The following is a 26,984-nucleotide window of genomic DNA, read 5'->3' as shown; positions in this document are numbered from 1 at the left end:
TTTGGTGCTTACGTGTGCTACATAACGGGCTCCCTTACATGTTTTACAATCAGTTTATAGATGATATTACTGAGGGATTCTTTTATTTTACATTTAAAAGGAAAAAATGGGAAAAAACAGAAAGGTGCTCCACTCTCCAGGCCTTCAGAGCTCTGCTAGTTTTGCATAAAAATGGTCAGGAGGCAGTCATCCAGATCCTATAACCTGGAATTATTTGGCTGGGCACCACAGGAATCCTGTTCATACGCCTGCATGAGGAGCTTTTAAAGGAGGACGAGAACAGGACCTAGTCCTACAAGCCTTACAAAGGGGCAGAGCAGCCCTCCCTACCCTTTGGAACAGTCAGATCACTTTTTACTATTCAGCAAAGTCAGCAACGCATGGAGCACTGCTAGGGTGAGCAGATAGCAAGTGTGAAAAAAAATTGGATTTTTTTTTCCGGGTGGGGGATGGGCCAGAGTTAATAGTTGCATATATAAGACAAAGCCCCTAACAGAAGGATGTCTGGTCACCCTCAGCACTGCAGCCTTCCTTAGCTGCATACTTTACGAGCGGACCAAAAGCCTTGTGCAAAGTATACTGCATAGGCTAGTTTTCAAAGGGTCGGAACTGTCCAATCAAAGACAGAGCTTCACTAGAACAGTCAAAGGGATTTTCACTTGAGGGATAGTTTTCAACTTTTAAATTTCAACCTCCCATCCCAGTTGAAAAACTGTTTAAAACTTTCGTTTCACTCCCACTCTCCATCCCTTCCAAAATGAAGTTGGTGGTTTTGTGTTTTTGCTGAAAATTTCCTCTCCCCCAAAAAGTTCACTTTCAGGCAGATACCAAACCTAGAAAATATCAGCTCCAAAGGTAAAGTTTCATAAAGACTGAGTGATTGAAAACAGGGAATTAAATCTACAATCCTCAAGCACGGACGCTCCCATATGATGCTTAATAGGCACTTATCGCCAATGTAAAATGCATAAAACTCCTAAAAAAAACAATGTTAAAAACAAGTAAAGCAGATTCAATAAAGCTCTTTGGGGAAAGGACTGTTTTTTCATTAGGTAAGTGTACCATTCAATGCACAATGGGGCCCTAAACCCTGATTTAGGCCTCTAAATACTACTGCAATACAATAAAATGAAGAGTGGCCCCATGAGTGACAAATTAATACCAATTCTATAGCCAGAACCGTGTCTCCAGATTGTAAAAAATAGTCAGATTCTAATTCTAGAAGACTTTTTCTTTGGATGACATGCGGATTCTGTGTCTGCTGCTAGAGGAATATGAGGTGATAAAAGTAATAGTCCCTCCCCCCTCCGAAATCAGTATAGTCCTCCTCTGAATGACAATGCAAGAGTCAAGCTTTTCCCCAACAACCCACCCGGACACCAGACAGACAATCTTCAAAACAAGCAGTTACATGATTGCTAACAATCCTGTATTGGACAAGGTGACCTCAGTTTTTTCCAGGTCTAATTATTATGATCCTACTTACCATCTGCTGAATTCTATGAAATGTTTTCCCATGGAAACTAAAGGCCTGTTCGAACAAGACCTTGTCTTCCACTGTCCACTCGTCTGGGAATGGAGTAAAGTTGGGCAAATCAGCCAAGGATTTCTCAATATTATGCTTGTGCCAAAAGAGCATTCCAAGGGCCTGAAAGAAACATGGACACGAGAAACTGAGTTGCAATGAGGCGAGGAGAGGGAATATACAGTCCTCACACTGATACAAGTAATAGGGTGATAGGGCAGCATGAAAGTTACAAAAGGGCCATGACTCTGACCTCAGATACAAGTGTGTGAGGCTGCAGAAGCTTAAGTGACAGCAAGAACCTGGCATCTGACCCATCACCACTCTGGACTGTGGAGCACCAGAATCTGGCCATGTTGTGTAAGCAGCAAAAGGAAAGAGTTCTATTGCTGAAAGGCCGATAGAGATTGCTGCAGGAAAAGGCAAATGGGGTGGAAATTTTAGCTAGAGTTTAAAACATAAAAATAAATAAGGTCTTCCAGCAAAAAATGGCGCACACGCAGAGAATTTAGCCAAGAACAAAGTAAAGAGCTAGAAAAATGTGTGTAAAGCAGAGATTAAACTAAACTACAGGCAGAGTTAGCAGGTGAGACAACTTCCTACTGGTGTTCAAGTCTTGATATGGGTCTATTTGATTGGATGTTTTTCTGCTCTTTTTTCGAAGAGGGAGGGGACAGTCTTATTTGTTGATTGGGCTGCCCCTGACAAAGCAGGGGCATAGCTCACTATCATTTTTGGGGGGGGGGGGGGGGGGAGAGAGACGGGATGATGACCATCATTTATTCCCCCTAACTTCATCTCCTTCAGTTGCAACCCCAAGTCTCCAGTTCAGAAAACAAAATTACACACACTGCACCCTCTGGCATTAATGAATGCTTGCCCTAGTGAGCCCTCTAAGAGGTATTCACTCAAAATCTACCACCCTCCGGAGGTGGATGGCAAAAAGAGCATTCTGACCCTTCACTCTGAAGGAGTATTATTTTTTTGGTGCCATTAGCCTCCCCAGAGTCATTTCAGAAGGGCCTGACCCTACCGTGCTACAAATATTTAAAATAAAAATTTGCAACTTGTTTCAGAACTGCTGTTAAGTGAAAACGATCCCCGATCCGCTGACTAAAATATTACCTGTTTGACATATGCAAAGTTGACTCTAGTTCTGCCACCATAATTCCCCCCCGTCTACCAGTTTCACCCAGTCCATTCAGACTGCCGGTGCTACCTTTGAAACTGGGGTTTCCCCATCCCACTTTGCTATGCAAAAAAAAAAAAAAAAAAAAAAATACAGTTCCTTTCTGGGCACAAAGTTCTCGCTCCAGTAGATTCTGCAACTATATGACTAAACGCTTGCTTCACCCCAGATCTCTTCCTCATGAAACTAGACTCTCCCTGCTAAATATCTAGATTTCTTCCCCTTCACTATGATACAGAACCAGAAGAGTCTTTAACACGTCATGATTTTGAAGATGTCACGTGAATTAAAAAAATACGACTAGACAGTTGGGAGGGGAGAGCTTAACTAGCTAGTAGAGAGGCACATGAAAGATTTTACAAGCCTTATGGTTTCTTCTTTTTTAACATCAGACCCAGTCTCACCTGGGCACCTCCCCAAATATCCCTATGTGAAGCTATACAAGCTGGACATTAGTACAGAAATACATTGCACAAAGAGGAGATATGTTGAAAGGGCAAAATGTTCTTAAAGAGGGGAAGTTGGCTCACATACCAACCTCAGACAAAGGGCATGGAACACAAGTGTGATTTTTTTTTTTTTTATATTTTAGGCTCTTAACACTTACAATATTTTTTTAAGCAGACATTATTTCTAGAAGACAGATATTTTACAAATAAGCTGCTTTTACACAGCTAGCAATAGTGCCCACAGGGATTTACCAATTCAAAGTTCTTCTACCCACCCCTCCTCCCTAGGAAAGAACTCTACTTGTCCCTCCCTGCATGTATCCATTTAGCTGTTGATACAGAACCCAGCTACAAGTGAGGGAGAGAAGGAGAGGGCCAGAGCAGACGAGCTGCATACACAACAAATGCAGCCAGCTGGACATGAAGCCCAGCAGACAGCTGAGCTTTAAGGAAGAGTCCCATTCACGCTTCCAGAGAAACCTGCTCCCTATTGCTACATCAACAAGCTGGCACCTGTGTCTCTGAATGTGATGGAGGGCAGGATCCTCAAGGCAATTGCTACCTTCTCCTCTGCTGCCCTATGCCTTGGAGGGAGCAAGCTTTGCAAGGTCATTGCCTCCTTGGCTGACCACATACTTGGGGATCACCAGTGGTCCCCAACGTGGTGCCCACGGGCGCCATGGCGCCCGCTGGGGCATCTATGTGTGCCTGTGTACTGCCCGGCGGACGAGCATCCCCCGAAATGCCGCCGACAAGCAGCATCAGCCAGAGGCGTCGCCACCGAAATGCATTTCAGCGGCGACGCTTCTGGATGACGCTGCTTGTTGGCGGCATTTCGGCAGCGACGCCTATTGACGTTGCCGCTTCTCAGCGGCATTTCGGCCGATGCTCGTCTGCCACCACAGTCCGCGGTGGCTTGTCGTCTGGTGCCTGCCAGACGAAAAAGGTTGGGGACCATTGTTCTAGGCTGCCACCTGGGGGCTATAGTGTCCTGAGCCCTAGAGGACTGGCTCCCAGTAGTGTGCGTGTGCAAATGCTTGCCACCACCATTGGCTAATAAGCTCAGAGCCAGAGGCAAAAGTCCTAAAGCTGGTTGTCTAGGCTTGAATGGTTCCCTCAAATTCTCACTCTTCCCCTCCTCCCCCCAAAGGATCTCATGTCTAACATCAATCTGAAAGGGGAAGTGTCCATGGTTATGCAATTTTTTCCTGGGAAAGTCCAATTTCAAAAATAAAATTTCTATAACATTGGATTAGTAGGACTATTTGCATAAAATACACAGAATGTCCTTCCAGGATGGTTATTTCCTAGCAGTGCTTGGTTTTCAAATTCTAGGACCACCAAAGTCTTTGAGGACATATGCTGCCCTGCAAAGGAAGAACAGTGGAAGGTTCTCCCCAAGACAATTCATTATGGAGAAACAGGAACACAGGAATTGCCATACTGGATCAGACCCACAGTCCCCCTACTCTAGCATTCTGTTTCTGATAGTGGCCAGTACCAGATACTTCAGAGAAAGGGGTAAGAACCCCACTGTAGGCAGATTTGGGATAATCTGCCTCCCCCCGTGAGAGATCAGAATGAGACCTAAGTAACAAGAAGAAATGGCTGGGGACAGGACAAATCCATTTAGTAGAATAAGGGGAAGGCAACTGGACAGAGACCATCAGCTCATTTCACAGATCACTGTAAACCTGACAACGAATGTTCAATTGCCACCAGCCTGGCTGATCACAGGCTCAAATCATGACAAGTGAACAGTGGGACAGAACACTGAGAGCTTAGAAAGTGCCAGGTGGTACTGATCATTCAAGCACATAGTTACACAGCTTAGTGAGTTGTCATACCTCAATCCAGAGAGCCCAGTAGCACAACACACACTTTTCTCCTTCCTCCTTCCCCTTAACCAGACGTTCCCATCCCATCCCACCCACTCTTCCGGTCACAGCATCACAACCACAAAAATCCTTCCGTTCAAGGAGAAGACATGTTTTCAAACTTTAGACAACTCTCACGACATCTAAAAACATAAGTGTGTGTTCAGTTTTTAAAGCTTCAGACCTGGCACCTGGCTGCACCTCAGTTTTATAAGTTTTTTAATTTTAAACAAAGTCTGATCAGTTTTCACTTTCCAAAAACATTCACCTTTCGACTGAAATCAAATAGAATAAGTTGTCACTCAAATATGAGGGGCTTAGTTTTTGGAGGAAGTTATTCATGACTTCACATATTAGAACAACACACCTATCTGTTTTTTGGGTTTTTTTTTTTTTTAAATAACAAAGAGGGAAGAATTAGGCTTGTGGCTATTCACTGCTTTAAGGGGTTTTATTATTAATTATTATTATTTTTGGTCCTAGAAATATCATGAATGTCAGCTTTGATCTTCCCTGGTTTTGCTGGTGCATCTGCTGGACAGCTCAGAGCACATGTATTGTATGGTTTCTCACACCTTAACTGAGAAGAGAACAGGAATGCTGAAACTTTAAGATGTCTCTTCTCAAGAATGTTTAAGACCTACACTTCCAATGGCTAACACAAAAATGAGGGTTTGGTCATCTGACTAAAACCTCTTCCTCTCTTAATCACTCACCCTTCAGTCCCATTGCTTTTGCAAGGGCATAATTTTTCTAATTCTCAAGTCAGAGTCCTCCAGTAGAGACAATACCTTTATTCCCAATACAACCAGCAGAACCTATCCGTCCTCCCCACCACACAACTTAATGCATGAGATGTTCCACTTAATTCAGAAGAAGAACTTCTCAGGTGTACGAAGCTACCCAACTGTCAAAGTGTTTGTCGAGATGGGTCTTAAGCAGGAGACGGAAAAAGCCAGAGTGAAATCTGGGCCTCACTCAAGTAAAGGAAAGCCTTGTCATGGGCTGCAATGAGACCAGAATTTTACCAACATAGACATAGATCAGACTGCAACACAAGGCCAAATACCACAGAAAATCAAGGGGAGGTTTGCATCAAAACACTGAAAAAAAGTATTTGGGCGTTTTAGTGACTATCATTAATAAATTAGGATAAACTGCATGTCCTCAGAAAATAAGTGTATTATTATACTGGATGAGTGGAAGGAAGCAAGTTTGCAGTGTAGCAGTTTGCTTTAAATCAGGTTCTAGTACCTACTGGGGAAAAAAGGTCAGTTTAAATACAGAAATGCAAATAATGGTTTTGTTACCTGTTCCATGTTGTATCCATGTTTCTCTTTAGCAATGGCAATGTATTCATCCACTGAAAAATAAAAATAGGTTCTGAAGACATTTCACACATGGGCCTTGCCCCATTTTTCAGCCTACAAGAGAGGATATAAAATCCAGTTGCTTTGAGTCTAAACAGGGAGGAGGCTACTGGTTACTTATTACCTATATTTTTCACCTATTGCCCAGTAACGGACATCACATCCCCTGTAGAGAACTTGGGGAAAGAGTTAGTTATATTTAAAAAACATGCAAGCAACAAAAAAGAACCACATGGTATCCTGTTCTAATACCTTCTCATTAGGTTGAGTTGCAAGAGAATCAGTCCATAAGCCTGCATTCTTAAGGATCAGAAACAGCTGAAGGTTTCAACCAGGCAAAGATATTTAATTTAATCTTGCTCATATAACCTAATTCTGCCCCTTTATGCTCATGCATGACAATACACAGTCTTTAGGGACAATCACCATTTGTTTGTTTTAATAACCACAAAGGACTCCCGCTTCATTTCATGAATAGGATGGATGGCAAATCAGGTAGTTGTTTATAGGACTATTGTGATTTGCAGCTGAAGTTGAAAGTTGGTTATTAAAATGGCAAGGGGACTGCAGAAAGAGAAAGGATAGGCGCCGGCCTGAATTCTGTTCTCTTTGGCTGTGTCACAGGCTTTTTACATGCTGGACAAATTACTTAACCCAAAAATCTTCAAAATTATCAACTAACTGTTGGTTCCTTGTTTTCTGGATGCTCATCTTGGGACACCTAAGATCTGGTTTTCAGATATGCTGAGCTCTTCACTTCAAGTGAAATCAACAGGAGTGGAGAGGGCTGAGCAGCTTTTGAAGAAGGGGAAAATATATATATATCAAGCCTAAGCATCTTCAGTGGGACACCCGATATTAGTAGACCCTTAATTTTGGCCTAGATATCCATGTCTCAGCTCCCCATCTGTAAAATTGGGACAATACCTTTCTAAAAACTCAGGGGCACTGTAAAAATAATTTCATTAATCTTTATGAAGCAGCTGGTTACTATAGTGATGAGTGTCATGGAAAAGCCCATGAGGAAACAAACAATTCCATATTCAGTGGAACTTGGATGGGGTGAAGTAAATAAAGCATGAGGCCACAAACTGAAAGAAATACTGTACAGTTGCATCATTCCCCAAGTACCATCCATCCTGTCCACCAAATGACATAGAAGTCCCGTGGAAATTTTGTGATCACATCCCATGTAAGTGTGTATCGCAATCCAAGTACTGTACACAAGTGGGCAGAATTAGGGTTGCACAGGAAACCTTAATTAGGATGTTTCCCAGCTTGAGTGTTTGACTATGCACCCTTAACTTTTCTTAATGTAGATATTTTATATGCGATTCATTAAGTGCTTTGCCTTAAGGTCCAACAAAGAGAGTTAAGTTCTAGAGACAGTACTAAGCTCTTGGGAACGCCAATCACTTGGGGAAAGGATTGCTGCGTTAACTGGCTCTTCAAGTGAGAAAAGATCTATAGTTCCAGATACTATTTCACCATTTTTATCCATAATTTCTTCCCCTTGGAGATTTAAAGAGTTTTCCCTTCTAATAAATTACTTAACATTTTAACAGCTACAGCAATTAAAAACCACATTTTTTTTTAAAACCATTCACTAAAGTCTTTCTATAAATTCCAACCTAGCTAAAAAGGACAGGAAGAGGGACCACTATAGCGATAGCAACATTAATAGAACTTCGTCACTTTATAGAGGAACTCAGTATGTGGGGAAGCAAACTACTAGGGGCATCACCCCAGGCCTCTGGACAGGAGGCACAGAGTGCGTGTGTGTGTGTGTGCGCGCATGCCGGGGAGGAAAGACAAAGGGAAGGAAGGAAGAGGAGAGGAAAGCAAACAGTAAAAGAGCAACTTTCATATACTGAAAGGACAGGGAGGAGTGGTGGTGTTATAATCTATTGTGTCAATAAACCAGGAAGTTGCAAGTAGCAAATGAGGCCACTTAGTTCATGCTCCCTGCCATTTCTCATCTAAGTATTAGCTCACTCTTTCTTTGGAGCTCACACTTTGAGGGTTCAGAGGTGTTTGGCAATTCTAGATTCTTTGCTCCTATCTTGTAGGTATTATCCTTTGCATTAAGTAGGGCCATGCTATTGCTTATGGACTTGAGTCACTCATTGGATCCTTTTAGACTCAATTCCTCAATATTACCAGATATTTGAATTGCCACAGCTGAGACCCACATATGCCACACAAAACACACACCCTTCCATCTTGGCCTTGTCACAAAGTTGCACACCATTCTGGAAGACTTGGACCTGCCCACCGTGATCTAGGCATTTGCAACCTCCAAGCTCAATTATTGCAACTACTCCCTGGGATTTAAGCAACTCACCCTGAAAAAGCCTCAACTGGTACAAAGCATAGTAGCTCCTCTGCTTAGCAATGCAGATCCCCCTGAACACATCTCACCAGTGATCTCCTCATTCAATACAGAATCCAGGTCCCACAGTCTCCATCTCGAGATGGAAAGCCCACCATGGAACTCTCCCTAGCTACCTGAGAGATTACCTCTCCTGCTGCATGACTTCCCAGACCAGGAAGACTTTAGGTGAGGGGTGTGTGTATGCATGTGAATAATCTACTGGCTGTTGTTAGTATGTAAGCAACCAGACCTGACTAACAGAAGTTTGCAGAGTACAAGCTGTGCTGTAAAAACAGTGCAGGCACATTCTAGTTGTTTCTTTATAGAACCACTGCACCACATTCCTTTCTAGTGTAACCCCAGTGACCTGAGTGCAGTTACAACAAGGAGGAATCTAGTCTATTGTGTTTAAGAGCGTGCCCACACCACAATCATATGTGACTACAGCATGTGTAGACATACCTGAACTAGCTTTGGTACCCAAATTAGCTAGATTGAGGGTATGTCTACACTTAAATTGCTGCAGTGGCACCTCTGTAGCATTGACACTACCTACACTGACTGAAAGGTTCTCCTGTCAGTGTAGGCACTCCACCTCCCCGAGAGGTGATAGCTAGGTTGACAGAAGAATTCTTCCAGCGACCTAGCACGGTCTACACTTTGGGTTAGGTTAGCATAGCTACAGCTCTCGGGGGGGGGGGGCAGGACGGGGGGGGGGGGGGTACTTCTCACACCCTTGAAGGATGTCGCTCTGCCAATGTAAGTTCCCAGCGAAGACAGGCCCTAAAGCTAGTTCAGGTATGTCTAGACATGCGGCAGTCAGACATCTGATTGCAGCGTAGACATACCCTAAGGACTGGTCTGCACTACAAAGTTAGGTCAACCTAGCTACAATCACTCAGGGCTGTGAAAAAACTCACGCCCCTAAGAGACTTAGGGCTTGGCTACACTTGCAGATGTAGAGCACTAGGAGTTAAACCAGCCTTCGGAGATCGCAGCCGGGAAAATGCTGCCGTGTGTTTACACTGTCAGCTGCAAGCGCACTGGCGTGGCCATATTAGCAGCTCTTGCAATGCCACAAAGAGCAGTGCATTGTGGTAGCTATCCCAGTATGCAAGTGGCTGCAATGTGCTTTTCAAATGGGGGTGGGGTGGAGTGTGACAGGGAGTGTGTTGTGTGTATGTGGGGAGGAGAGAGTGTGTTTTGGGGGGCTGAGAACATGTCAGCATGTTGTCTTGCAAGCTCAGACAGCAGCAGACCCCTCTCCCTTCCCCCCCCCCACACACTCATAAACAGCAGCATTCCACACTAATGGTTTGCTTTGTCCCAGAGCAGATAAGCATGCCAGCTGTCAGAAACAGAGCTTTGAAAGGGGATATCCGCATGCCTACAGACGATTTCAAACCAATGACCAGAGTGGCCACTTGACTTCAGGGGATTATGGGACATTTCCGGAGGCCAATCACAGCACAGTAATGCAACACGTCGTCCACACTGCCGCCCGGGCGTTTCAGCCAGGGCACAGCAAGCTTTATGTTTCTCGTGGAGGTGGATTACCAGGAGCTCTTCAGCTGCAGAGTCCTGGCGCTCTACGTGCCTTGCCAGTGTGGACACCTCAGGAGTTAGGGCGCCCAGGGCTACTTTAATGTGCTCTAACTTGCAAGTGTAGCCAAGCCCATAGTTAATCCAACCTAAGCTCCAGCATTGGCAGCACTAGGTCAACAGAAAAGTTCTTCCATCGACCTAGCTACCACCTCTCAGAGAGGGGTCTAATACAGCGATGAAAGAACCCCTGCAGCTGTGCCACTGTAGCATTTCCAGTGTAGGCATAGCCTATGCTAGACTAGCAAAATGCCTTTTTGCCAGTATAACTGTGGTCTGGTCTACACTACAGACTTTCACACCCGAGCGACATAGTTCTACTGACCTAACCCCCAGTGTAGACAGCGCTATGTCAGCGGGAGGGCTTCTCCTGTTGATATAGCTACTGCCTTTCAGGAAAGTGGATTAACTATGCTGACAAGAGACCTCTCTCCCCCTCGGCGTAGAGCATCTTCATCAAAGCATTGCAGCGGCGTCGATGTAGTATGTTAAGTGTAGACCTACCCTGTGTCTGCACTAGGGCTTCTGCCAGCACAGCTATGTCTGTTGGGGGGACAGGGTCACACTCCTAAGGCCTGGTGTACACTACAGGGTTAGATCGATGTAAGCTGCCTTGTGTCGACCTAGCTGTGGAAGGGTCTTCGCTTAAATTTGGCTCCTCCTGACATAAAGTGCCTCTCTACGCCGATTTAGTAATGCCACCTCCCTGAGCGGCGTAGAGGCACGGTCGATGTAATTGGGTCGACGTGTTGCTTACGTTGACCGTTACTGGCTTTCAGGAGCTGTCCCACAATGTCCCACACTGACAACACAATCGATACAAGCACTCCTGGTGAGGACACGCACCACCGACACAAGGACCCAATTGTGCACACACACAAGCGATTTAATAACTGCGGTGGCTTTATGCAGACGTAAGTTAGGTTGAGAATTCTGTAGTGTAGACATGGCATAACTCAGTGGTTCTCAACCAGGGGTATGTGGATCCCTGGGGGTACGCAGAGGTCTTCCAGGGGGTACTCAACTCATCTAGATATTTGTCTAGTTTTACAAGAGGCTACGTAAAAAGCACGAGCGCAGTCAGTACAAACTAAAACTTCATATAGACAATGACTTGTTTATACTGCTCTATATACTATACACTGAAATGTAAATATAATATTTATGCGCCAAATGATTTATAATGATGTAGTACAAATGAGAATAAGCAATTTTTCAGTAATAGTGCACTGTGACACTTGGGTTTTTAGGTCTGATTTTGTAAGCAAGTAGTTCAAATGAGGTGAAATTCGGGGGTATGCAAGACAAATCAGACTCCTGAAAAGGGTACAGTAGTCAGGAAAGGTTGAGAGCCACTGGCCTAACTGACATAACCATGCCAGCAAGACTTTCCAGTGTAGACCATGCCAAAGACAATGATGCTTAAGAAATGACAGTTATGTGACAAATGAAGTGTCTGATTCCTACGAGGGCCCTCGTTGCTATTAGAAACCAGATCGTGCAAAAGGAAGATTCCTGTACATCTTCAGGAAGGCTCCTGCTTTCACGGGTTTTGTGCTTGGCTGGTGCATAAGAGTAAACTCACCCCCCTCAAAATGTTCTGCTCTGGCCAGCACACAGGGTGGGAAGCATGTGCTTACCCAAAGATCCCCTGTCCACAGCTATCCATGCCCAATGAATCTCTCTACCCTCCACCTCCCAGGAGGATGGTCACGCATGAAAGGCTGGAAGAGCAGAATGCTCCTGCTAATGGCACTCTGCTCTGCCTGTATGCTGCAGGCAGAAAGAAGTGGGAAACATTTAGACACTTGCTAATCACCTTTCGCCTGTGCAAGTGGGAGCTGTTAGGGCAACCACCAAAGGAGATGGACAGGTTGCACCCAACCCAGCATCAGTAGAGAAGGAGAGAAAGGGAAGAGACACTCCCCCGGCATCTGGAGAGAGAGGATACTTGCTGGGTTTCCCACCAGTGCATTTCTCCCTTAATCTCACTGGAAACCCTACCTCCACCTATATTGCATGTCCTGACTTTTGGCTGGCTAGGTGTTTGGTAATAACACCCCTCCCCTTCCCTCAAGTCCTGTGGGTGTTATTCAGTAATGCGCTGGCACTAACAGAGACTTTGTTAGCTGCTAGAAGGAAGGAGATAGGAACAAATAGCTGCACTGCTCCTCATTACAGTCCCAACTCTAAGACCAAGGATTTGAATGATTTTAAATACATAAAAAGGGAATGTTTATTTAGGGGTCTATTATCTGAAAGATAGGAAATGCTTGGAAGCAGCTTTTTCCCAGGCACATTCCATCAAATATAAACACCACTCTATAGAACATATAGTTCTGTGGAATCTTCCCCAGAATAAATATTTGCTTCCTGACAGCTTCACAAATGTCACTTCATGCCTAGCAGAACCATGGACCCCAGACAGGGTTTGCAGGAGAGAGAAAACCTGGGGAAAGCAAAGAGAATGCAGAGGTAGAGCTGCGACTGTAACCTCAATTCACCCCATCTACTGAGGTACTGCAGGAGACTCTGAACACTTTGCATACTACGTGATGTAATACCCTGAGAGAACAGGGTGAAATAAGGACACAGCAGCAGCCTTAGCAGCCCTGCTGTAGTGTGCTTCATACTGTTTGATCAATGCTAGAACGTGTAAGATTTTGATCGTAGCTGTAGATTTTTATCTCCTCCACCAAAAAGAGATGAGGAATAAATCAATTTTGTATGATCCACATTTGATTGATTATTCATACACAAAAAGTGAAATAAATTTTCCACTCCAAAACGTGATGGAAACAGGAAAAAAACAAAACAAAAAAAACCTTTTCCTATAAAAATGAATAGCAGCATTGGCCAAACTGCAGCACAGACCATTAGTAAAGCAATTACGCCACCTTGTGGCCACAAAACATTTTAAAAAGGGAAACAGAAAAGTATATTCAAGTTTAGAGGAGACCTGAAAAAAAAAAAAAAAAAGGAGGAATATCAATAAAAAGAATTTGTCTAAAGACATTCTGAAAAAGATTACTCCTGGGGGAATTCTGCGCCAAAAATTAGAGATTCTGTGCACAATATTTTTAGATTCTGCATTTTATTTTTCAAAATAACACTACGTAATCACGGCAGTTTCTTATTATTTTGGTAATTTATTCAAAATACCTGTTAGCAAGTACGTCTGTAACAATACAGGCAACAAAAATGATTCAGGAAATGTAGGTCAGCTGAGGCTCCCACAGTCAGTCCTGGGTGGCTGGGGCTGAGAGTGGGAGACCCTCCACCCATTTTCCGGTTTATCCAGATTTTTGGTTATCTAATCAAGCCCAATTCCAATTCAACTGGATAATCAGGGTTCCACTGTATGTAACAAATACATCTGAAACATGCAAAAATGGAAAAAGGAAGCATTTTGGTGAAAATCACAAGTTGTGTGTGAAAAAATAAAATTCTGCAGGGAACATTAATTCTGCGTAAATTCTGCCCTGCGCAGTGGCACAGAATTCCAGCAGGAGTAAAAGATTTTATCCCCCAAAATGACCCAATCCCACCCTTTATTTAAATTAAAAGGTTCTCTCTGCCCTAGAAGGCTGATAAGTGAAATGAGTAAAATCACGACTGATGTCACAAGAGTGATAAGGGCTGGTCTACATGCAGGTTTTGGACTGCTTTAAGCACCTTTATACTGGCATAACTGCATCCTCTCTAGGGGGTTGTACAGTTTTAGCCATATTGGTTTCTAAGGCTTGGTCCACGTTTAATATTCATTCCAACATAGCTATGTTGGTTAGGGGTGGGGGGTTTTCCCCGCTGACATAGCAACACCTGCCTAAGTTTCTAGCGTAGACCCAGCTTACACCAGCATAGTAGGTCTTCTGCTGTTATAGCTTATGTCTCGGAAAACTGATGAATACTATACCAGCAAAAGAATTTTTATATCGGCAAAAAACGCATCTCCACTCAGAGTTATTGCTGGTATAGCTATGGTATAAACTTTTCTAGCATAGACAGGGCTTAAAACTAATCTAACTATAGCAGTACAAAAAACTGCTTAGACAAGCCCTGAGCTACAGAGGGCATGTCTACTTCACAAATAGAGGTGTGATTGCACCATGTACAGACATTCCTAAATCTGCTTTAATCTAAATAGCGTAAATATCAACAGCAGCGAAGCTGCAGCAACTTGGACTTCAGTGTGGGGTGCACAAACCTGCCAAAGATTCTAGGTACCTACTCCAGTGGCTATAGGGTGACCAGACAGCAAATGTGAAAAATCAGGACAGGGGATGGGGGGGGGTAATAGGAGCCTATATAAAAAAAAGATCCAAAAAAATCGGGACATCTGGTCACCCTAAGTGGCTAGCCCACAGCAAAGTCTGTGCCGCTGCAGCTTCACTGCTGTTGGTACCCGAGCTAGCCCAGGTATGTCTATACGTGCTGCAGTCAGACCTCGGATTGTAGCGTAGACATCTGAAGGGACATTTTTTGTGGTTTTAAAACATCAATAGTGTTTTGAGGGTTCTTTGTTTTTCCTAGTATCTACTTAACTTCAGGTACCATGTAACTGAAGGTGGCCACACTGCCCAAACTGCCTTTTAGGTTTCTAACGGATACTCACTAAAAAGCTAACCAATACAAATACCTGTTAATTGCATGACTTAGCCACTCATTTACTATTTTTTCCTTTAACATAGTATTTTGTGTGTGTATGTGTATGTGTATATTTGTGAGTGTACCCCTACTAGAAACTTTTGCTGGTACAGCAGTGGCAGTGAGGAGTATGACTTTAACAACATTGTTATAGAAGTAAAAACCCTGATGTGTAGACAGTTATGGCTGCAAAAAAGTGTTTTTGCCAGTATAATATCACCGCTCTTATATAGTGCTTTTCATCAGTAGGTCTCAAAATGCGTCACAATCTTTAATGTATTTATCTTCACAACACAGCTACAAGATAGGGAAATATAGCTTATGTCACTCACCACCAGCATAAGCTATAATGGTAAGAACATTTTGTTGCCAGTGTAACTAAGTCTACACTAGGAGGATTTGTCAGTATATCCCATACCACCAAAATTTTTCTAGTGTAGACTAGGCCTAGGGTAAGTGGCAAGAAGTATTTGCAGTTAAATAACCTCAGTATTTGGAGATAGCTATAGTAAGTATAGGGAAGTACACGGGAATACTGAAGATGCTGAGGCAAACGTAGCTATTACCTAGGCAAAAGTGGCAAGTTTTTAAAAAGGTCATGACTATAGTCTGGCTGCCACATTCCACCCCAGAGGTGGTATCTGCCTAACTAGCGAGTGAGGTGCGTTTCGGGGTGGACAGTAGTTTAGGACTCTTTGGGTTGATAGGTGCTACAGATGTGTTTTAAACATTATGCTGTTATTCCTATCGTAAATAATAATCTGACTAAACTCTTGGTGTTAAGTCAAATTCCTGACTCTAAAAACAATGTTTTCATCCCCTTGTAGTAAGATAGAGAGCCCCTTAAGGCATGTTTTCGCTCCAGAGTTATCCCAGTCTCTTACCAATGTGCTGCTCCTATTCCCACTCCCATCCACACACAAAACCTTCTCACTCATGTTGGGTGGACTTCCAACCTGGTCAAAAGGGGCTGCGAGTTGAAGCTTGGGTTCTGCTTTCACTCGGTCTGGTAACCTGCCCATTTTGCAGCTCACAGCGCAGGCTAAAAGTCACTCAAGTGTTGACAACCCTCCAATGCCTTCCCAGAATTCCCCATGTGCCCAAAAGAACAGACACGTTCTCCCACAATTCAATGGGAAAGAACCAGAGCAGATCAACTTACTGCAGCACAAAACACAATGGGATATGCCCCCAGAAGTCCTAGCAACACACATGGATGAACGCTGCACCCGTGAGAGCACAGTAACTCGGGTAGGGCTGTGCAGTGTGGCTCTGTGCTCCTGGACACCAGTCACCCAAGTTAAACAGTGAAGACTCAATTAACTTTAATTCCTACCTGGAAATGATGTGCATAATGGCAACATCCACACAGTTACATTAGACAGGGTAAAAAAAATTATATCTGATCTTAATCCTCATGCTTCAGAACACGAGCCAATAACTAATTATCTTTGGAAGAAACTTCCCTCAGGGGCATGTTATTGCCAGGTTGTGGACTATGGGGTTGGGGTTTGGTTTTTTGTGTGGCATATTTCTCCTTAAAATTATGTATGGTTTCAGATACTATTTGTGTGAGAATACTGGACTAAGTCAGCCATTAGTCTGATCCAGGATATGGTTCTTATACCGGTTTTCCTTCACCAGGATCTCACTGGTTTGAAAAAAAAAAAAAAAAAAAAAAAAAAAAACCCCCAATTATGGGCAGAACAGAAAGCAATTTATTCAAAGTGTTGCAGTCCTCGTACAAAGACTCTAGCGTCAACCTAGGAATATCCCATCACCTCTTCTCATACTCCCAAAGTTAAGCACCAAGAGTGGATCAGCCAGTCAATAAGGAATTACCTTATTGTGCCAAAAATCAGTTTCTAAAAAGGTAAGTGTCTGAATTTGTTAGTGAAAAGGCAGTTCTGGTCAGTGAAGGATGGGTTACTCACCTTGAAGTAACTTGAGTTCTTTGAGAAGTGTTGTCCCAATGCATAATGCACTTCAGATTGAATACGTGCTCGATGCACCCAAGACTGGAAATTTTTGGTCATTTGGTCCATGCATGGCCACCCCACCCCTGCCCCATGCTCCACACCAAGAAAATAAAGGGGACTCCTGGACTGCTGCCCTCTCAGGGCAGGTCTACACTTAAAACGCTGCATTGGCACTTAGGTGCACTTAAAACGCTGTGCTGCTGTAGCGCTTTAAATGGAGACACTAAGTCGATGGGAGAGAGCTTCTCCCGTTGCCTTAATTAATCCACCTCTGCGAGAAGTGGTACCTATGTTGGCAGGTGAAACTCTCCCACCAACCTAGCACTGTATAACCGGCGCTTAGGTTGGTATAACTGTTGCTCAAGGGTGTGGATTATTCACACCCCAGGTGACAGTTATATTGAAGTAATTCTATAGTGTAGACCAGGGCTTAGTTCATTCTCTACTGCCAGTTGTCAGTAGCGGCAGTGGGTGGAAACCAGGCAGCAAGCAAGGTTTGGGGGGGGTGGGAAGGGAGAGTGAACTACACACAAGGAAAAACACACCTTTAAGAACTCAAATTACCACAAGGTGGGTAACCCATCCTTCTTTGAGTGATCATTGTTATGTCTAGAGCACTTCACATGCTTCACAAGCTACATCTCTTTAAAAGGAGGTGGATACTGTAGTCCTTTGACACAAGAGAGATTGCAGAACTGCTCGGGCAAGAGAGCAATCAGTTGTGTCAAAGGACTACAGGATGTGTGCTCCCCAAGCTACTAGGAATGAGTCTGTGGTTATAGTCTTCGTTGGAAGGGGGGAGTTGAATGGTACCCTGACATATTTCTTTCCTCTGTCCACCCACTATGTAGGGGAACTTGGAGGCTAAGACCCTTTGGGGAATCATGACTAGCAAGTTGAGACCACGTTTGCCCCTAGTATAGACAATCTGAGAAGCCCCCTTGCAAACTGGGTCACATAAGTAATTGTGACCACATAAGCAACAGTGCCAAGAAGGAATACATAGACATCCAGGGGGTTGAATGGATCCACTGTATAATCCCAGCAATGGAGATGAAACACAGCTGGTAAGCATGCTCTGGCCGAAATGGTACCCAGTCTTGCCCCAATATATTTGATCGAGTGTGAGAGTTTCGGGATGGATTTCTCCAGGTTTACTCTGATACCCAACCTCTCGAACAGATGTAGCAGCACATCAGTTGCTTCTCATCTTTCTTGGTAAGATTGTCCCTTCCAGAGACAGTCTAGGCAAGGGTAAACCGTCGCCCTTTGTTGGGGAAGTAAGCTGCTATCACAAACAGCAACTCAATGAATTTGGTAGGGCCCTATCTATGATAGAAGACTGCACCTGGACTATGCCCAAGGGATCCCTTGAGGGAATTGAACCCGGATGGAATCGTGGGAGTCCTGGTACCAAAAGATTGAGATCCTGCAGCGACAGTACTGGGGCCTGAAAGATCCAAGAGACTAATGCCCAATATACCCATCTTGTGAGATCAGGGACCCAAGGAGATCAAGGGTTTCGAGAGAAAAGAGGGAGGAGCTGCTTCCTCATCCTCCTCAAAAAAAAAAATTAATAATAATAATAATAATAATAATAATAAATCACTAGTCCAGGGCGCACACAGCACATGTGCAACCTGAAGTGCCAAGGGACAATCACTCAAAGAAAGATACTCAAAGCCAGTACCCTCTTTCTACTGCAAGCTCAGGCAGCTACTCAGTGCCAATCAACATCAAAAGGCACATCAGGGCATTCTCAGAGTGAAAGCGTAACCAAGTTGTGAGATTCAAACTTAGGCACATGGTTCAAAATCCCTCCCATGCTGTCTAATTTACCCCATTCTCCATCCTCTGGATTTTCACAAAAGTTTAGACAGGAGCTTTCCAAAGACCAGTATTTCAGGTCCCGTCATACCAGGAACACTAGCTAATAAAGGCATCATACAGAAGTCAGGCTACATAAATAGGTCCTGGAACAATTCCATTATTCCAGAGCATGGCGTGTGTGTGTGTGTGTGTGTGTCATGGGGTGGGGTAGGGAGAGAGTGGGAGTGTCATGGTGCGTGTGTGTGTGCACGCACACACACACACACACACGTACGTGAGTGGGGGCGGGGCAGGGGGATGGGACAGGCTACTGCTTGCGGGGAGCATGTAGGAGTGGACTTGCCGTAAGGTTAAATTACAGTTCATTATTATTGTTGCTGATAATAAAGCCTGTCACTAGAGTGCGGAACCATGCTGACCCTTTATAACCGGTACAAAAGCAGGAGAAATGTACAATTTGTCTCCTAGCTACCTCCTTGAAGAATGTCACTTAGGCAAAAAGGAAGTATCACTATTCGCTGCTTTGGCTGAAAGGGGAAGACAAGTCAGAATCATGCCGAGGAGCTGCCTATAGCTGTGACTGCTGGAAGACCGAGCTTAAAGTGAGAGCAACACACCACAGGGCTTTGTGAGGACAGAAAGTCTCCAGATGGAAATTGGCTGGTTCCAGCTTCACAGAAGCCAGAGTAGGAGGACCTAGTATATCAGAGTGGGAAGTGGTCTATTCACCGGAGCATGTGTTCCTTTTGCAGCCCGCCCCCTCACTCCCCAGCCCAAACTAGGGGAAATGACATGTTGCGGACAATGGTTCTCAGCACCCAGAGGCCCACTGAACTTGTGTTACCATTTGGAACTGCCAGAGTTGATTGGACAAAATTTCCAGCACCGTTCGATAAAGCATGATATGGACTTGATGGAGCCAAGTTTGATATTAGAGGGAACCAAATCTCGACCACCGATTCTATAATGCTGCTGAAGACAGTTTTGCTCCTTCTGCATTCACAGGTAAAGAATTTTCAGAACTGGTTTAGGCAGGGCCCTTTTGATCACATTTGAGGCATTCCCACAGAGCGATGCCATTAGTACTCCCAATTGCAAGGGCCAAGAATCAGTGAGCAGCCTTCTCAAATCGTGCTCGTTTGGGAGGCTCCGTTTTAAGTAAGGGGAGGATTAGAAAACGCATCTATTGTGCATGTAGAGTGAGTCGATTAGGGAAGGAATCTTTGATAAAGGTTTAAAAAGGAGGGGGAAGAAAGATATGAGGAAGATCAAGGCATAAATGCCTCGATTAGCTGGAGATAAATGGAACCATGCAGGACTGGAGCACGAGCACAAAAAATATGACACTAATCTCAGTTTGCTGAGGTGGGAAGCATTTGGAGTATTGTCTGAACTGAATCAGAGGGACAGCACCAAGTTGATTTTCCCCAATGCAGACAAGCCTGAGAGGAGATGTTACTAGCACAATATCCACCTCTGCATTTGATTACAGCCTAATCTTGGGTGGTAAATCTGAGCCCTGAGAACATTTTGTAGAGAGATTGGAAAGCTAGTTACAGTAAAGTGGTAGCTTGCCTATCCAGAGCTCAGATGACACCTATGCTTTGCAAGCTGGCAACCCAAAAGGATTAGTGTCATATGTTCAGGAGATTTGGATTGAAAAATATGCATAAGGATGAAGTAAATATTAAAAGCCAAGTTACAATTCCATGTTTAACTCACTCTTCGGTGTGTTACATCTCCATCTAGTGGCAGGTCCCCAGAGGCTAAGACTCTACAACAGCCAACACCAGGAGTTTATCCATTAGGTCAAGCGGTAGTAGCTCATATTTTTAGCACAGGAGGTTCAATCCCCAGTAAGGACACATTTTTCCTGATGATCTCAATGAACCACCACCACAAGACAAATAATTTCCATATTAAAACACAGCATGATGTAGCTGCAATTTGGCCTGGTTCTCGCTATAGTGGTCCTACAACTTATACTACAGATCTGGCGAGCTGGAACTACTCAAATGCATTTCAGGTTATGCCTAACGGCCACACTACTTCTCCAGTATTATTACTGTACTGTCACATTACTGGTACTCAAATATACATTACACCATCCAAAAGGTTTTTCCCTAGAAAAGCTTCCCTCTATTGAGAACTAGTTCAACTCCCCTGGTGATAGCAGCAATGGGAGCACAACTATACAAAGGCTTCAAGGTGCCAGTTGGCATTTTAACTAAGTCATCTGAACCTGCTTGTGATGGGGTGTTTAACCCACCTTGGTTAATGCAGATAGGGAATGGGGCTAATTAACTGACATGCCACAGGTGAGAGGCATCAGGTGGCTAAGCAAACCCTGACTCCAGGAGGGAGCCCAGCTGGGATGGATGTATAAAGACAGGAAATTGAAAGCAGAAGGGATGGCTGGGGAATAGGATTCAGTAACTCCTTGGTGGAAGAAAGGTGTGTCTGGGGCTACAGAGACAAGTAGCCTGCAGTTGCTCCCTGAGAGCACGGAGTTGTGAGGCTGGCTACCTGGGGGGGAAAAAAGAGAGCCAGATAGTAAGGAAAGGGCTCAGGGCAAGGCAGTAAGGTCTAGAAAGGAACAGCCCTTGGCTGCTGTGTAGAGGGTCCCTGAGCAGGAACCTAGAGTAGAAGGTGGGCCCGGGTTCCGCTGCCAGCCACAGAGGATGTGGCACCAGGGGGCAGTGAGTGGGAAGACTGCCTAAGATTGCTGAAGATTCTGATATCTCGGAAGGGGGACATGCGTATAGTGATCTGGCTGGAGGGCTGAGTCACGAAGAGGCAGCAGCAGCTCGTGAAGCGTGAGAGGAGCAGCATGCTGAGAGAGTGAGGCGTAGAGATGGCAACTGTGGGAAGGGGCATCGACCTTGCAAAGCTAATCCCCACAACAGGCAGGAGGGGGCGCCATCTAGCAGTGAGTAGAGTGCCTTGTGACACCGCTCAGAGCAGGTCTGCAGGACATGGCAGTAAGAGTGCTGGTGCCTTGGCTAAGCTAGCACTTCCACGGACTGGCTGTGAAGGGAAGTGTTTCTGAAAACAAGACTCATGTGGGAGAGGACAGAGCAGGAAAACTAGGAAATACACTTCTCTAGCCAGGATGCCGGTGCTTGGTGCATCCTCCCCTGCCATTTCTTGTAAACCAACCATTTCTTAGCACTAGCAGCGTGTGACCATGAATGTTGAATCAGACCCCTCGAATGTTGGATCTACAGCACAGCATACACATCCCATTGCAACGCTTGTACTCCAGGGATGAAGCACATGGTAGCAGAATAGAGCCGACCACATGAAGCTGACTGCCTCTTCCCCACACTCGACACAGGATCCAGGGACAGAAGCTCTTCCAGGACAGCATGGCAATCTGAAGATACCTTTGACCTCCCCACACACACACACTGAAACTTTCAAATACAATACAAGCCGATTACTTGATTTGGTCAATAAAACACCAACTACTTTCCTGCTTCTAGTTTGAACCATTTCTGAACCAGATGCATCAGTGAAAGGGTTAAATTCAAATCCTAACTGAAATGTGTGTTTGGGCTCCCGAGATACCAACCTGCAGTAATAATGATGAAAGAGCTGGTCTGAGATTTCACCTGGCATTGCAACAGCCAGCAAGCACCACATGGTGGCTAACAAACAAAAGGAAACTCCTTCTTAGGCTGTGTGTAAGTAGCCCAGACTCTTATTTGGAACATCTTAACCTTTGAAACGGAGGCTGCACTTTTGCTGTTTACAATATGGTCTCCCCTGCCTCCCACAATATGATCACTTGTAAACATACTAACTTACCCCAGGTTAAAGACAGAAGCCAGGTCCATTAGCAGTTCCCCTTTATCCTTCAGGCCTGTCTTTTGGGTATTTACATCACTGCTGCAATTGCCACTGCCAAGAAGCGGCAGCTACTGTGATAACATTTCTACAATTAAACTCCCAGTGAATGTTAAGTTAAACCTCGTTTATCTTGGTTTGGGATTCATGAAGTTGTATTTTCTAGCTCCAGGTACTATATTTGTGTCCAAGCTTTATGCCTGCCAGGTTCACTGTGTACTATTAAATTTGAATTAGGGATAAACACAAGCCCATTCTGCCTTTCCATTAATCTTTTTTTGCTGTCACTGCGAGGAGCCAACAGGCTGATGTTAGTAGGGGGACAGGAAGGGAGGGAATAAACAGCATTATAAGTACTGTTAAGCTACTTTCACTTTACTGACACCCCCCCTCCCCCCAAAAACACACACACACACACACACACACACACACACACACACAGAGAGAGAGAGAGATCAGGCTCTGGGCAAAAAAGTTACAGATCCAGAAATCTAGCACAAGAGTCTCCTGGAAGTCTTTGCTCCATCATGCAGATCTCTCTCAGGGGGAAAAAAAAAAGCACAAAACAAAAATACTAATCTCTCAGATCATCTTTATCCCTCATGAGGCAGCCATAAAAAGGGCACAAATCGAATGCTTTTAAAAAGCGTTCGCAGGTAATCTTTGAAGTATTAATTCCATCAATTTAAAGGAACACTATCAACCTGAAGCCTTCTAATTACAAAAGCAAAGTACTGAGTCAGAAGTGCCACCTGCCCCAGAGCCTCCCTGCCTTTTTGTGTTTTATAATCACTTTTCTATGCTGTACTGCAGACACCCTTCACCCTCCCTAAAAGAAAATGGGAGCTGACCATGGCCTGATCTTGCTAAGAGAGCCACATCTCTACAGAACCTTGTTGATTTCAGTCTGTGGCTTTGCAAGGACATAAGTGTACATCCATGAAGTTGGATGCCTTTACATAGCCAAGCCACGATCTTGCAGAGAAAACAGTGAAACCAACTATTCACAGGGCTGTCAAATGCACTCAGTACCCTGAAAAAAAGACAGGTATTTTCTCTCTCCTCCTCCTCTAATCTTTGTCATGCATTTTAGATTACAAAAATTCAGATTAAGGGAATTTTAAATGGTGCGTCAAATTCTAAGCTACCCTGCCATGTCCCCTTGACATTAAGAGAAGCACGATCATACCTACATGTTCTTTGCAATGCTTAGCCCTGCAAAATGGTTAAATATATGGACCATGGCCATTTAAAGGTGACCTACATGGTGACAGTTCAGGCTTTACTCAAAGGACAGAGGATTTTCTCAACAAAGTGCTGGTTTCTCTGAAATGGGATACAGTGCTTTTGTTCTGTGTCTGTACAGCGCCTAACACAATGGGGTCCTGGTTCATGATACATACATAATATTAATCTTTCCACCAGGCTGTCCTCACCCTCTGTTTGCTGAGGTCCTCAGCAACCTCTCCCAGAAGCCTGAACAATAAGGTCACAAAAGCCGTAAACCAAATTACAGCTCTCCCCCACCCAACTGCATGGCCAGCAGAGGCCACTTCTTAGCATCAGCCTCTAACTATTGCTAATGGAGTTTGTAATGAGCTAGCAGCATGTTAGCTCTAAACACTATGACCAGCCCTCACATGGTTAATACTTCGTAACAATGGCAACCAAACATTTCCCTCCCCACCAGAGGCCTAGGCTGGCACATAGCTCTCTTCCCAGGGCCAATTCACCACACTTGTTTTGCATTGTCGACAGGACCACAGAATAGTGCTTATGTAACTAGTTTGGCCAGCCCAACCTCCTCACAGCATTCTGTGCGTTATGATACCCTAGTGCGCATGGCTCCAAGTACTGCTGGTTCTCCTCTGCAGGCACATCTGACAGGCACTCTACTCCCCCCGACAAAACAATGGGACAGCGTCCAGGTTTTCCCAGAATTTACCAAAGCAAATGCACTTAGGCAGGGGAGAAGGCGCAGGTGCACATCAATGGTTGCCCCGGGGCGTAAAAGAAAAAAAGCTGCTGTGTGGATGCAGCTCAGCCACGTTTGTGTAACCAGGTCAGATGCATCCACAACCAAGTTATAAGAATGCAGTTGTGCTGGTAATGCTCATGGAGCCTTGAACTGTGCATTTCTTCCCATTTTAGTTAACCCAGAGATTACAGCTTCATGGGATCCACTATTCGCATTCTCAAGAGCTCTTGACAAGAACAGCCAAACAAGGGAAGGTGGAGAAGTTCTTCTATATTTTAGAAGTTTAAAAAAAAAAATATATGGAAAAAAAAAAACCCCAAACCAGATTTGTATGGGAATGAAGAAGGTAGGATGGACTTTGGAGACAGTTATTGTAGACAGTAAAGTAGCAGCAAAGGCAGCTTCTCACTTTGAGGGTCACATTTAAACTATATGCCCATGAAGATGATCACCAGGATCGTGCCATTACCCCGACTACTTGATAGTCAGGCTTCCTCGGAGGCTGCTGGAACAAGCCAATGATGCTTCCTCATTTTCAAACTAGCCCAGTGTTGTTATGGTAAAGCCCAGTGAAGTACTTGGCAATGCTGTTTTACAGTAAAAGCTGTTTTATCCAGCACTATGAGGGAATGGGGGCGTGCCGGTAAGTGAAAAATGCCAGTTAACTAAGAGGGAGGGAGTTTGGATGTGGGAGGGGGCTCGGGGTGCTGGTTCCAGGGTCGCCCACCTTGGGCGGCACCTGCGGAGCTGCCTGCTGCGCCACCACCTAGGAGCGCCACGACAGGCCACTGCTTGCAGGGAGCTACCGGAGTTGAGCACCCACCAGATGTGGCACCCTGAGCCCCCTCCCGCACTCCGAACCCCTCGTGACCATTTCTCTGCCCAGGAGCAGCAGGGACATGTCACCACTTCTGGGGAGCCACGCGGAGCCAGGAAGGGAGCCTGCCGGCCCCACTTTCTATGAACTTTCTTTGAAGATTAGAAATGTTGGTTTATAGAGCTTTCCGATTGGTACAGGGCCTGATACACTATTTACAGTAAAAGCTGTGTTCACAATGCCAGCCTGGCTTTATGTACTGAGAGATTGCTCTAGGCCAGGGGTGCACAAACTTTTCCTGTCGCACGCCCCACGCCCCCTTACCGTTAATGGACTCTCTCTGTGCTCCCCTCCATTACTGCACAGTTGGCTCAGCAGAAGAGCTTGGGCTGAAGGCGGAGCTGGGCTCCTGCTGAGTGCTGCTCCCTCCCCGCCCCCTGTGGGGGCTGGCCTGGGCCCTGCTGCACGCCCCCTAGGAGGGGTGTGCCCCACAATTTGGGGACCACTGCTCTAGGCCATGCCATGGTATATCATTAAAAAACAAACATTCACCATTCCGCAACTCAACTCCCATCTGCCAAACAGATTAGTTCCTTCACTTTACTTAGCTCTTCCTCTGCCTTGCTCAGCCCTGCCTCTCTCCAGTGAGATCTAACCTCCCAGCTCTGCCTCCATTAACAGCTTCTCAATGCAGGCCAGAGCAGTTCCCTGAAGTTGAAGCAATTCTTCGGAGAAATCTCTTAAAAGGTCTAAGAGTGCGAGAGCAGGGTTTTGTAGCAGGTGTGGATGGGCTACATGGCACAGAGGAATGGACTGACTGGGCAGAGACGAGCACAGCTATTTTAAGAGACAATTGGGAGCTGACCTAGGGCAGACTGGAGGGATTTTGTTCTTGCTCTACTCTGTCAAAGCATACAACATTTTATTGTTCAGTCTTTGTTCATGAAACTGCCAGTGGGTACAACCACCTCAGTGACACTCTGTAACAAAGGGTTTTTGGAGATCAGGAGCACACCTATAACCCCTTATTGACAGCACTCAGTTCAGAGTGTGTGGAGGAGGGTGAAAGGAGCAGAGAAGTTATTGACTCCCAGGAATATGGTTAACAAGCCAAGGGATTAAAATAGCCAATATGCCAGTAAATAGTAGACAGGGCCAAAGCCACTACAATATCCACCACTTCAATATATTCCTCCAGCATGGGTAAAAACACTGTTCCATCTTCAAGCATACACGGTGCAACTATGTTTTAACTGACCTGTGCTAAAGCCTTGGACAAGCAAGTCTATACCACAGTTAAGATATACCATTACACCACAGACGGGACTACATCAAGGGACAATGACTGTAACCTGGTCCCCCAACAGTTTTTCTGTAGTTTAGACAAGCCCTTACTCAAATCAAACTACTGAAATCTTCATGGAATCTTTCAGCATCTGCCTCCATTTCAGAGTATTGCTATACTCACTAGGACAAGGATATATGCTAACGGCTGTTT

At 44.8% G+C, this 26,984-nt stretch overlaps 1 protein-coding gene across 1 annotated transcript in view; it reads right to left on the bottom strand.

Annotated features, from left to right (window-relative positions):
• RCOR1 (REST corepressor 1) overlaps nt 1–26,984 on the bottom strand; it is a 125,083-nt gene that overhangs the window by 26,252 nt on the left and 71,847 nt on the right. The window contains exons 4-5 of the mRNA XM_024215188.3: nt 6,351–6,403; nt 1,487–1,648 (exon numbers count right to left, since the gene is read on the bottom strand). Coding sequence (XP_024070956.2) covers nt 1,487–1,648; nt 6,351–6,403 — 215 coding nt within the window. The remainder of the gene's footprint in view (nt 1–1,486; nt 1,649–6,350; nt 6,404–26,984) is intronic.

This window comes from Terrapene carolina, unplaced genomic scaffold (assembly GCF_002925995.2).
Source record: "Terrapene carolina triunguis isolate 2854851 unplaced genomic scaffold, T_m_triunguis-2.0 Scaffold189, whole genome shotgun sequence".
NCBI classification, from domain to species: Eukaryota; Metazoa; Chordata; order Testudines; family Emydidae; genus Terrapene; species Terrapene triunguis.
Note: the sequence above shows the minus strand (reverse complement) of the source record. Positions and strands in the feature narration are given on the sequence as shown.